The 13752-nt window shown below is 46.8% G+C and overlaps 1 protein-coding gene across 1 annotated transcript; it reads right to left on the reverse strand.

Moving 5' to 3' along the window:
- Positions 1 to 7422: 7422 nt before the first annotated feature.
- FZD7 (frizzled class receptor 7) lies at positions 7423 to 12979 on the reverse strand. The gene has a single exon (XM_054209988.1). The coding sequence runs from the start codon at positions 12376 to 12378 to the stop codon at positions 10648 to 10650; it is 1731 nt and encodes a 576-aa protein (XP_054065963.1). The 5' UTR covers positions 12379 to 12979; the 3' UTR covers positions 7423 to 10647.
- Between the last annotated feature and the right edge of the window lie 773 nt (positions 12980 to 13752).

Genomic DNA, 13752 nt, shown 5'->3' on the forward strand with positions numbered 1-13752 from the left:
CAGTCCTGTTAAAAAGGCAGCATGAGGAATCCCAGAGTAACACCCGCCTAGATGGGGCCAGGCAGTCACGCGTTTGCCTTGCGTGGGGCTCTGGGGTGGCTGGCTACAAGCCAGCCCATCGCATTAGCCAGCAGGCAGGGCCAGTTAGCATGAGCATGGGGCTGAGCAGGCACAGAAGCATGGCTTTGCACTGGAATAGTTTTCTCTCTGGACAGCCTGAAACCCAAGCAAAGCAAGTGTCCATGTAGCTGTAACTGTGCCCGTACACCTCTTGTGTCTCAGGTTCAATTATTTTTATTGCTCTCCTCTTTCTCAGGTCTCCACAAATGCTTTTCCCTGTGTGCCATTTCTAATCTTATTAAGCAAAATGTTCCATTTGCTGCCTTATGTCCCTTATTACCAGGTCTACATGGTGCAGGTGAAGTGGATTAGACTTTCTCAATGATATGGGGCAAGATGCAGGCAAAACCAACTCGTGTGTCTCTCTCAAATTCCCCGTGGTTCCAAAGCCGAGCTACCTGCCATCACGTGTCTGTCTTAGCCTTGGTTCATCCCCTCTACCCCTTAACTCCAGCTGAGCTTCATAAGGTTGCTTAATGTTTTTCACTCATTTTGGGTGCATTTCCAATTCAAACTTGGAGTTGCTTCATTTAGGAAGCATTTAAACAAAACATTCAGACATTTCCCCTTTGTTTTCTTCTTCAATTGAAGCAGTTCAGAGTGAAGTGGAAAATTGTTGTGCTTGATTCAAATCCATATTTTGGAGGTGTGTGGGGAAGTAGTGGACTTCTTCCTTACTCTGCTGCTCAATTATTTAATCACTTCACTAATGATGATTTAATGAAATATCCAGCCAGTTATTTTGGTTTGGGTTTGTGTTTTTTTTTTCATTGCAGATAAATATTTTCCTTTTATGAACAAGATAGTTTCCTCAGTGTCTGGTTTTCATTTTTAGTGAATAGTCAGCCAACAAACAATTTGACTGGCCAGCACCAATTCCACTCAGCTGGAGTTATTTTGCAGTATGTGCTATCACACAGACCCCACATGGCAACACTTTGTACAACAACCAAAAAAAGACAAGCAGAAGAGGGCATGTGACAGTAAATCCCATCATCTGAAGAGTCCACAGAGACTCTTCAGAGAAGGGAACATTCCTTACGCATGTTACACAAAAGCCCAAAAGGTGATGAGTGACATTTCCCACTTTCATTTCTTTGGGAAGATTCGGTGTCATCACACATGTCTCTGCTTTGCCACTAGTGTTTGACTATTTCCCCATAGAAAGTAAAGCACCAGCTCACTCTTTACCATTCTCTGCCTCTTAATGATCAATTATTTTTAATTGGAACCTCTTGCATTGTGCCGAATCTTGAGAGGCCCCCATCAAGATCAGGGCTCTAGCAAGATGGGAACAGTACCAACACATACATGGGGACAATAGAGACATTTTTTTGTCCCAAAGAGCATGATCCTATTTAGAGAAGGGACGAAAAAGAAATGGAGGTAAGGATGATTGGAAGAATTTGCAGACCATGGGCAAGTTTGGGAAAAGTATGACAGTCTCCTGACCCCTAGTCTGGTGCCCTGTCTGCTGGCACACACTGCTTCTCATTTACTAATAAAAATGTCATTGTCTGTGCAGAATTACATTTAAGAACAAATAAAATAGGCTGGTATTGGTACAAAGAACTTCACCAGCTAAATAAGATGCAGCCAGGGATGACGCTGAGAGGTGGAGCTTGTGCAAATAACGGTTATCATGACGCAGTCCTTCACAGGCCTATTTTTATGCATGTAACCTTTTACTACACCTTCAATGTCTGTGTTCAAGTAATGTATAAAGTCTGAGGGCAGTGGTGAAATGCTGACCAAAGGACACTTTATTAACAAAGCTAGTTTTAATGAAAATCGATAGAAAAATGGAAGAGTCATTTAAGTGAAATTGCTGACTCTCTTGAGATTGTTTTCTGAGAAATATTTATTTTCAGTTCTTGTGTTGAGAGATTTTGATTAAGATTTGATTCAGAATTCAGTGCAGTAAGATCTTGAGGAAAATGAGAGACATGGAGTAAAAATCTAAGTTCTGTTAGTTAATGTTGACTCTATTACACAAACAGCAAACACCTTAAGGAATCTCAAAGACAGAAAACAAGATCCCTGTCTGTGGGCCATGATACAAAGCTCTGTGCCTTCATAACAAAGCAAAACTATCCACCGATTAATTCATCTTTGCAGACAGGGGATTTCTTACCAGAAAAGACAGTTTCTGGCTCACAGTAACTGTGAAGTACCGTCTTCTAAATCTTATAACATTCAGATCCAGGACTTTAGTTTAGCCTACCATAAAAACAGAAAGTTGCTGTGGGATTTGGCGTGGGCTCTGGAAACCCAGCCCACCTCCTGCCCCTGGCTTAGAAGAGGAATATGGTGCAGGCACAGGCACTGTTTAGCCCCTTTGGACGGGGATGCAGTTCAGTTTCTTCCCGCGGTCGCTGAGAGCTGCTTTAGAGAGACCAGATTTTTCCCTTCATCTGCTTTGTGCCTGAATTCTTTAGCCGTCATGAGAGTTGTTTCTGCAAATCCAATAGCTGATTTACTGTCTTCAGAGAGCAGAACGTGTAAAGAAAAACAGTATGAGTAAATCCTGTCTCTAGAAGGGCTTTCTATCCACTCGCATAATCCCGCTCGGTTCCAGCCTGGTATGCATAGTTGTGTAAGGGTGTCAAATGACATCCCTTTTACTGGCTGTTGGCCCTAATGGAATGCTGCTTTGCACATCTCGTAAAGTAAGGACGGGAATTGCTGCCTGAAACTTTTACATTTTGCCGTTAATTGACAAAATAAATAAATAAAAAATCGAGAGGCAAGAGCATTACAAGTAAGAAATGTTCTTTCATCCTGGATTAAATAAAAAAGATTCCATCTTTACATTTAGTTTTTTTACTCTTTCTAAAGAATGACTTTTGCTTTAGATAATCAAAGCTTGCTTTGAACTAGTTCACACAAAAAATCTTTTTTTCTTTAAAAATAGCCCTATAGATATATATACATATCACAGCCTTTCATTCCTTTTATAGATGGTTTCATTTTCTGTGAGAATATGAAAGTTCTGAGCGATCCAGAGCTCACGCAGGCACCACAACAAACATGGGGAATGGGGTCCAAGCACACTATTGCAATTAACACCAGTGTTTAATTAGCAGACAGCTGCACTGGGCAAGGGCCTTTTGATTTTCTCTCTTCACTAGGTTTTTGATGAGAGATTTACCTATAGTTGTAACTCATAGCTGTTACACTAGCATGCACTCATGCTACATGTGCACACACATGCGCGCACTCATATACGCACCCCCCCTGCATGGAAAATTTGTGGAAGGAAGCCATGTCAGGCAACTGATCTGATTTGTGCTTTAGGTAAATACTTCTGGAAGTAGCTCCCTTTGACTGTCTTCCATAAAAACTCTTAAGTTATGTTTTTGTTTGTTTGAGGGAGGATTTATAACTTACAGCATGCTTTGATGTATTCAGGAATCCTTTTTGGTTTGTTGGTTTACTTTATTTAGCAACAAAAACCTGATGCGTGATGAAGGTGAATGGGTGCAAAAGTCTCCCACAGGAAAGGCTGGCACCAGGGCAACACACAAACGTTTACCCCAGTCAGATTAGATGCCTCTGTATTTCATCAGTGAAAGAAGTATAGTAGCCTCATGCTGTTCCCTGTTGTTAAGGCAGGAAAACGTCCAAACAGCCAACTAATCCTTCTACTTGGCCATCTTTAGGAAAGAGAAAAATGTTGGAGGTCATGGTAACAGAAAAAACTGTTGAGGAACTAAGCGACGAAGTGCAAACATGGCAGGGAAGGTGGGTTCCCACTTCTAGGGGCTTGGACAAAACCTTGGACAACTCTGCTTTAGGCCTACTGCTTACTATGATTTAGATCCTGCTTGCAGCAAGCTGGGGTGAACTGTAATGATTTAGAGAGGGACAGCAGAGGTGGAATGGAGTCTGTTGATAATAACTGTGTTTATAGCGTATAGGAAATGAGTGATTGAGGAGTACTGGAAGAGCTAAGCACGCTATAGCACCAGCACAGATGGGCCCAAATCCTTATCTCTGTAAGCACCAGGATAATACAAGTCCATTTTCTTTGACTGTAGTAAACAGATGTTGATTTTCATGTGTACGCAGTTCAGTGTAATTTTCTAATTACCTAGCTTGTGTCTTTATACCCTCTCACACCTTATATTTATGAGCCCTGAGTAGAATGGAAGCTCTGTGAAAGAATATGCTCAGCCTGGCTAGTTTTAGGTAAGATATTGGAAAACATTCAAGTAATTTATTCTAGCTGGTAGTCTTGATTTGGTGTTCTCTAGAATGGAACCTACTTGCAAACATTGGACTACAGGACAAAGATCTGACAAAGGTATTCATATAAACCCTATTGTCACTGTATTTCATTTCTTCTGGTTTTAAGAGTATTTATTCTCACAACACTCCTATAATATAGGGAAATGCTACTGTTCCAATTTTATAGACAAAGAATTAGAGACAGAGATGAGATTTTTCCAGTCAATTACCAAGACATGCACCTGGTAATTTAAGCACTTCTGAAAAGTGTTTTCCATGTACTTGCCTGCATCTTTAGCTGCCTGAATACTGCTGAAAGTCTGGCTGTAAGTAATCTGTCCACCATCTGTGACAGTGCAGGTAATCAAGCACTTGTCTTCCAAATCCTAGATTAGTGCCTATTTGCTGGTACAGCCTTTTGTGTCCATCTGAGACAGATAACATATTTCTCTTCTGCTACAACTCATGTCAGAATTCCCCTTTCACTACAAGATTTTTCTGAAGCCCCTCTCTATGTTAGTCTGAGGAAAAGGACAGCACGGTGGGAATAATCTTACTCCTTGCCTAGCCTGAGAACAGCATTGCTTTCCTGCAGATTGATTTGAGAACAATGCTAGAATTGCCAATACCTCCAGTAAAGCTGGAAGTAGAGGGGAACTGAGTCTCTCTTTTTTTTTTTCCTTTTTTTTCTTTCTAGTTGTCATCCTGGCCTTTGGGAACCTGGTGTTAATAATAAGGTTCATGGCTACCTTGGTGGCCACATGATGGGGTTAATTTCCAAGACCCGTGCAGCCAAGGCCTACTCATATAGACTACTCATCTGGGCAGCACACACAGATTTTCAGTCTGTATTTGTAAGAGTAACATGCTTAAGCAAAGGGCTGTATATAACCAACCCAAGTTGTGACACAGCTGGGGCAGCCAAAATGAACAAGTTGTTGCTAGCAGGATTTCCTGACTAATATGGATAATTGATCCCCCGTAATTTACAATTGTTATTTAAAAATGTGCTCTAGGCCCTGCTTATTCCTGCTTTCATCCATATCCTCATTTGTCCCAGTCCCATAGTTTCCTGCCATGGTTAGGCTGGCCATACAGAGAGAACCAAGCGATGTAGAGGAGTACACGCTCATGACCCTATTTGGGCCCGTCTGTTCTCACTGTACATCATTCAGTTGAATCCTATTTGGCTGCAGCTGTGGTAACGCTGTGCTTGAGCCCAGTCTTTACCTGGATTAGGAGAAAGTGCTGTGCCTTACTTACACTGATCTGGTTTAGAGACAAGCAACGCTCAGCCACACAAACCAGGCAACCTTGGACTTCGGGTTTAAACAGTGTCAAAACCCTCCTGTCCTCCTGTGGCGCAAACTGGTTGTCTGAGCAGCATTATACTCTGATGTATGTATTTTAGTTTTATGGTTTGGGCATCATTTTAGTCAAAATGTGTTGGTTCTAAGTGGGGCATTTGGGAACTTGCCATGCACTGTATTTATTCTCCCAATCCTATATTATCCTGTGCAGTGTTGTAGCTGCCAAAACCACACGCTCATGTTGGCATGAAACAATTATCCTGGTTTATATAGAACAGGCTTGGCAATAGTCTATCTCAATGAACAGTCATAGTGCTGAAAGATTCAGAGTTGTCTTTTCCTCTCCAAGCAACAGACTAAATTTCTTTCAGCTGGATTCATGGTTTTAAAAAATAACAGGAGTAGAATGCAAGGATAGAGAGCAGGGTGTATACAAAGAACCTGCAAGGTTTAGAAGGAAGAAAGAATGAGATGCAGAAAAAAAGACGACTAAGACACGAGGTAGTAATTTGGTTTCTAAACCCATGTGAAATTATAAATAATGTTTACTGTTGCCAGTTGGTGAACAGAGATGTGTGGTTTTTTTACTTGCATGCAAAGCTATTGGTTGTGGGTGAAGTACTTAGACAAAAACATTCGATCGCTGGTGTGGGTATTCCACCAAAAATAAACCCAAACAAACACTGACATATTATAAAAGCACTTTTTTCTGCAGAGACAAACATTCATTTGCTGCTTCTATTCATGAACTCTAGAACTGTTAAAGCTTGCTGTTTAACTTGCCTGAAATAATACTACTTTCTTCTAGAAAGTAACACAAACGCCTCTGAAATTTAAGAACCAGTGTTTATATATTTTCATGAAAATGTAGTATATGGTGTAAACTTACAGGGATATTGATCAATTATAACTATTACTTGCCAAGGTCTTGTGAGCAAAAGGTGAAGGATAGGAAACTTTTCTTAAACTTAAAAAAAATGTTAACTGAAAGTGGACTTAAACATTAGTCACAGAAAAATAGTTTTGCAGTGATTAGCAAAGGTTAGTAAAGGCTTATTTTTCCTCCTTTTTGAGACGGCTTCACAAAGAGATTTTTTAAATTGTACTCCATTATGAAAGTAACTGCTACTTTGTTATCAGAATGGTGATAGAGATTTTTATTCCAGAAGGCCAGATGCTATCACTACTTGAAATTCTCCAAATTGTTTCCACTGTGAGCAAATTCAGTCTTGATGTGAGTCACATCTGCTTAAAAGTCAATAGCAGTTGCTTCTACTTTACACCAGCATCAAATTTCACCTACAATCTCAAATTTTAAAAATCAGCTTAAATCCCAGGATTTGGATAGTTTCTCCTAAGTGACTTTAAATCCAGCAGTACCTAATAGGAAATGCTGAAATAAAAGTATTCAGCTTTAGTGGTTTCTGGTAGAAACAGAGACATTTCCTTTTAGATATGAAAGTCTCATGAACTAAAAAAAAAAAAAAGCCTATTTTAAGTTTTTCCACATATGGACAAAAAAGTAGTGATCATTCTCATCCAGCCAGTGAGGATGGGTAGCGAGTGGAGAGAAGACAGGGGGACAGGCCGCCTGCATGAATTGCGGGCTTAGCTGTCCATGATGTATTAAGAATTAATTACATGTTTAGCGACGCAGCTGTGGCTGCACAGCACAGGGGTGTCAGTCACACCACTGCTCCTGCCCCTTCCCAGTCCTTCAGCGCGCGAGCCGTTTCAGCCATTCCATCGCTCCGACCGGCACTGATGGATTAATGGGAGGAAATGTTTATAGAAAGGTTCAGGTTTCCTAAGTGAGTGGAATGAACAACCCCCCCCCCCAGCAGTGATCAGCGAGCTCATGTCATGGAGCAGTTTGAAGCAGCCTGACTTGCAGGGAAGCAAAGGCCTTTTCAAAAAGGAAACATGACAAGTGAGCGATTCTGGGGAGCAGCTAGAGGTGTTTTCAAATAAAAGAAAGATGTGACTTTTCTAGAGAGGCAGTGTGAATGGGGCTAGCTCTGAAAAGAACTTTAGATCAGAAATTCATACTCTGTAAATGTAAAAGGTTATGTTTGAGAGCACAGTGTCCAAGTAAAACAGTGCCCTGAGAGAAATTGCAACTATCGCACACTGTGCTCAGTAAATGAAACAATATTGCAGTGCAACCACATCTACCATGGTGGCATCCAGCTAAGGCATCTTAGATCTCTGTTCTGTAACTTAAATTTTAGCATAGCCATAGTTTAAGGCAAAGGAAGGGTGATGAACCCAATAAACAGGCTGAAATCATTGTGAGAGAAAAGCTGGAAACTATCATTTCACAGGTGTAAAATTCTGTTTGCCGGGGCACTGTCCATGATTGTAGCAACACAGCTTGAGATCTAAACATTTATTTCAGTTTAAAAAATGAAATAAAATAGACCATTCCATTGAAGCTATCAGCTTTCAGATGACTGTGATAAGAAAGAATGTAGGCTTCAGGCTAGCTATTAAGATTAAATTAAAATTCACCTGAACAAAACTGTAGATAGCAAAGGTGCTGGGGGAAAAAGAAAAGCTAGTTCAAAACACTGCCCTTCGAAAGCTATTGAAAAGGACTTAGTCCTTAGTGTTTCCCTAAAACACTCCACCCGTCAAAGCAAGGATTGAATTTACAGCACTTGTAGCACCCACCAGTTCTCAGTATAAAGTCCCTTTGGAAAGGGAAGAGGGCATTATCCTTATTTTCTAGATAAGGAAACTGGTTTATCAGCTTGCCCTCAGCAAGAGGCAGAGCCTGGAAGAAAACTTGGCTAGGATGCAAGTACCTCAAGTGAGGGCAAACATTTGAAACGGTCTCAAAATGTGACCTCCTAGTGTGAGTGGCCAACTCAGGAAGGCCAGTTTCAAGTCACAGCTGAGTTTCTGGTCAGTACATTCACCCTAAAGTCTCTTGCATCTCCCACAACAAAGCGGGAGGGAAGACGCCACTCACAGAGCTTGCCCCCCCCCTTTCTATAACCTGCTGAGTGTTCAAAAACTGAAAGAACTTCACTGGAGCCTTTGTATTAAAAATTATTTATTTAGTGATCTGTACATGGGATGAAGCAGGGCCTCATACAGACCTTCAAAAAAAAAAATCAAGTAAAAACATAAATACATATTTTTCTTACAAAACCGAGATTTACAAAATATACATACTGCACTTGTCTTACACGTTTTTGTTTTTCTTCCACGTGCACATTATAAAAGACAAAAACCCAAGCCCTACAAGTCTAAAAATCAGATCTTCTGAAGGATTTGGCTGATGGGCTCATTCCTCATGCCCCGACTACTGGTACGCCCTCAGACAGCAGCAGTCTGCCCCCTCATCCCGAACAGGTTTTTTCTTTTTTAGTTTCATTCCAAACACTTTTCCCTCCCAAAATATGAAGAGCAGCTATAGCATGGAGACTTGCTAAAAATCCAGAATTTCCTATTTTGTCCTTAGGCAAGAATATACACACACACATATACTTATAAAAACAACCCTTCAGTGAATATAAAGGTAAAGTAGTATGCAAAAAATAAAATATGAACAAGTCAACATAAAAATTTCAGAATAGAAAAATCTGTCACATTTCAAAAAGAAAACGATGCATTCGATGATTAATTTTTGAACGTCTTTCCTTCGAAGACATGATCACTGGAAACTTAACCAGCTGTATGTTAGCTGAAATGAGAAGGCTCCTCACTTGCGGTACCTGCTTGCTTTTACACCCCAACCCCAACTCCCTGCTGCACCAGAAGTCATTGCCATGCAGGGCAGGGAACCCGAGGAGCAGGCAAAGGGTCCACCAGGAGCCAAAAGGATTCCTCCTGTCCCCAGAAGCCGGCTGTGTATTGACTTTACCTGCAGCGAGCTCACTGCAAAGCAGGAGAGAAAGCAGGTTTAGGGGAAGGAAAGAAAAAAATCGTATCTTTACATTACGTATTTTAATGGCTCTTGTTTTGGCAGGTGTTCTTTGTTATGTTCTTCATGCCCTCTAAGTCTTGCGTTTCCTTCAGCTTAGAAAAGCGACCCATATTGAACGGCAGAAAAACATCCTGCCTCCTCCTTTTTTCATAAAAGGAATGTTTATTTCTGCGAGCTCCTCACATCCAAGGGTGAACCTCAACGACTTCTTTTTGTCAGTTTGCCCATAAAAACCGATCCCATGCTTATGCCTTTCTACATAGAAAACACTTTTGTTTCCCCCTTTGTCTCCTAGAACAAAGGCAAGGGGGAAAAGCCTTCTGCTGAAAAGCAACAAGTCATTTCTTTTCAGGGTGTGGAATAGCAACCCCCTCCTTCCCCACAGCAGCAAGAACAACAGACCGAGGACCGAATTTTCACTTTAAAACAATTAAAACAGGTATCACTGAGGTAAAAAGGAACTTGTGAGTTGACAGAACAGAGGCATCTCACCAGCAGACGACCCGGGCTGCCGCTGGCCGTGCAGTTACTCACGTGGTTGCTCCGCTGAGCTGGAAGGAGCCGGCCGTAAGCCCAGGCTCAGGAGTTACGGGGCCTGCACTGCAGTTCGACCCCAGCAATTCGGAGAGGGTTTGGCTGCTTCTCGGCAGGGGCAGCTCAACAGATCTGGCTTCCCCTTCCTCTCGGCCAAAGCAAGGCAGGATGGTTTTAGTTGGGTTGTGTTTTTTTTCCTGCACAGGAGTAGTGGGAGAGAGAAGGGGGGGACTTCTTGCAGGTGAAGGATTCTCCCATCCTGCCAGTGGCCTCTTTTTCTGTGCTTTTCCACTTATCTGGGCATAAGCACCACTGGACAGAGTCCATCCGATCCTTTATGCAAAGATTAATTATTTTTTTTGTTTTCAAACCCTCTGGAAGGAAGAAAAAGTTTGGAAAAGCCTCCCTTCCTCCCTCTTCAGGGAGCCATTGCCTTCCTCTTCTGCCGAGTACCCCTCTCCTCTGTGTGTGTGCATGCATGCGTGTGTGTGTGTGCGCGCCAGAGGGGACAGGGGGGTCTCATACTGCCGTCTCGCCTTTGCTGCCGGTGCTGAGTCTGTGGTAGAAGCGTCGCCAGGACTGAAGGGTTTTGCCAGACCAGATCCAGAAGCCAGTTGTGATACCAACAATCATGGTCATGAGGTACTTGATCATGAAGACCGTGAAGTCCGGGCTCATAGGGGCAAAGTGACTGGGACAGGGCACGGCATAGGTTTTGCAGGTCTGGAGGAGCCACGTCTTCTCCCAGGTGCCACGGAAGGCCTGCTCATAGAAGTAGCACGCCAGGACAATGGTGGCAGGCACCGTGTAGAGGACACTGAAGACACCAATGCGCACCATCAGCTTCTCCAGTTTCTCCGTCTTGGTGCCATCATGCTTCATGATGGTGCGGATGCGAAACAAGGACACGAAGCCAGCAAGCAAGAAGGAAGTGCCAATGAAGAGGTACACAAACAAGGGTGCCAGCACAAAGCCCCGCAGCGAGTCCACACTGTAGATACCTACGTAACATACCCCACTGAGTACATCCCCATCCACCTGCCCCATGGCCAAGATGGTGATGGTTTTGACAGCAGGCACAGCCCAGGCAGCCAGGTGGAAATACTGGGAGTTGGCCTCGATGGCCTCATGGCCCCACTTCATGCCAGCAGCCAGGAACCAGGTGAGGGAGAGGATGACCCACCAGATGGAGCTGGCCATGCCGAAGAAGTAGAGGATCATGAAGAGGATGGTGCAGCCTTCTTTCTTGGTGCCTTGGGCCACAGTGCGGTAGCCGTCCTCGGAGAAGCGCTCCAGACACACCACCCGCTCCTCCAGCAAGAAACCTGCTGCGTAGGCCACCGCTACCATGAAGTAGCAGCCTGAGAGGAAGATGATGGGCCGCTCTGGGTAGCTGAAACGGCGCATGTCCACCAGGTAGGTGAGCACGGTGAAGAGGGTGGAGGCGCAGCAGAGCACAGACCACACGCCCACCCACAGCCGGGCAAATCGCACCTCTGCCTCCTTGAAGTACATGAGCCCGTTGGGCCGGGCTGGCTCACAGGGGGCCCCGCAGTCCCGCTCCCCCAGGAACCGGTAGCCCAAGTAAGGGGGCACTTTGAGCTGCCGGGGGCAGGAGAAGGAGAAGCCGGAGGGGGGCTGCGGTGGGGTGAGGAAGTCGGGAAGATAGCCAGCCGTGGGGTGGGCAGTGGCCCCCCGGCCTGCTGCACCGCCGGGCCCCGGTGGGGCGTCCGATGTGTTCTGCCCCACGCAGATCTCACCTGCGCCATGGACGGGGAAGTTCTCGCAGCGGAGCCGCTCTGGCCACTGGAAGCCAAACTTGTTCATGAGGGCCTCGCAGCCCTGGCGGGCCCGCTCGCAGAGGGAGCGGCAGGGCGGGATGGCCTGCTCCAGCACGGTGCACACCGGCGCGTACATGGAGCAGAGGAAGAACTTGAGCTCGGGCGAGCACTGCACCTTGACCAGCGGGTAGAACTGGTGCACCTCCAGCCCCGCGTCCTCCTGGTTGGTGTGGCCCAGCAGGTTGGGCAGGATGGTTTGGTTGTAGGCGATATCCGTGCAGAGCGGGATGGAGATGGGCTGGCAGAAGCCGTGGTCCGGCACCGAGATGCCCTTCTCGCCGTGGTACTGCTGTGCCGCCACACCCGCGGGGGTCCCCAGCAGGGCGGCCAGCAGCGCGGCCAGACCCAGCAAGGGGCAACTGGCGGCGGCCGCTCCGCCGCCTCCTCCTCCTCCTCCTCCAGCCCGCATCGCTGGGGCGGCCGGGGGCCCGGGGAGCCGCGGGGAGTCCTTCAGAGCCGGGCGGCGCGGCGCCCCAGGGGCATCAGCGCCCGGAGTGCGGCGGCGGGGCCCCTTCCGCGGGGCAGGGACGCGGCGGCGGCTCTGCGCCTGACCTCCGCGACTTTCTTCCTGGGCTCCGGCGGGTCGGCTCTCGCAGCGCGGCGGCGCTTCCCTCGGCGAAAGTTTCCGGAGCTGCTCCCGCCGGAGAAGGCGGCGGCGAGACAGGAGACGCGCGCGAAGCCCAGCGACGGCTCTGGCCAGCTCCACGCAGGGTCCCGCGGCGGCGAGGCGGAGGCGCTGCTCCCCGCCCGGCTGCGCGGCCCCGGCGCCGGGGGTTTAGGTTACGGCTAAACGGATTATTACCGCGCCCGGCTGAGCCGTGTATTTTACTCCGGGGCTTAAATAACTTTTAAAATCCAATTACTGCGCGATCCTCCCCGGCGGCTTGGCTGGGCTGCGCTCCCGACGGGCGCCGCTGCGGGCTGTGCGTCCGGGGCAGCCGTACGCCTCCCGGTTCGGCTCCTACTCCGCCCGAAGCCCCGCCGCCGTCCGCACCACAGCTCCCGGCCCGCCGCCGCGCCGGCACAAAAAAAAAAAAAAAAAGACACATATACGCGCGGGCGCGCCGCGGAGCCCCGCCCCCGCCGCCGGGCTCCATTCACAAACGCGCTGGGGGGCGGGGCCTCGCGGCGCCCGCCCGCCAATCGCCGGGGGGCGGGGCTAGAGCGTGGCCGTGGCGGAAGGGGAGGGGGGAGGAGCCGGCGCCGGGGGAGGTTAAAAAAAAAGTTGCGAACAACTTTTTCACATCCCCGCCGGGGCGGGCCGGGCCGGGGGCGGCCGGGCGGGGGCGGGAGGAGCCGCCTCGGGGCCCCCCCAACCCCCCCGCCCTGCAGGGTAGAGCCGGGAAGGGGGGGTGGCCCAGCCAGCTCGCTCAGGGTGGCCCGAGCAACCTAAAATTAACTGGCTGCTTTCTGAGCAGGCTTTGAAAATGCAAACAGCTGCCTGTGCCCAGAGTTATTAAAAAAGAAGAAAAAAAAATGGGGAGGAGGGGGGAAAGCAGCGCCCGGGTACATTTGCAGAATGAGCTGATTGCGTGGTCGGGATGTTCGTATCTGTGTGCCATCGCCTCCCCCAGCGTGGGGGGTTTGATTTGTTATCGCAGCATGACCGTTGCTTTTTGCTGGCAGAATAAACGCTTTATTCATGCAGATCTAAGCTTTAGCTGGGGGAAGGCAGCTTTTTTTTTTGAAACGTCCAGTGTTACCTAAGAAAAGAGGAGAGATTTAAAATTCCCATCTGCACTGCTGCAACCCCTTAAGAAACTCGAAAAGGCTGTAAAAAAGC

Source organism: Rissa tridactyla, chromosome 7 (genome assembly GCF_028500815.1).
Source record: "Rissa tridactyla isolate bRisTri1 chromosome 7, bRisTri1.patW.cur.20221130, whole genome shotgun sequence".
Lineage (NCBI taxonomy): Eukaryota > Metazoa > Chordata > Aves > Charadriiformes > Laridae > Rissa > Rissa tridactyla.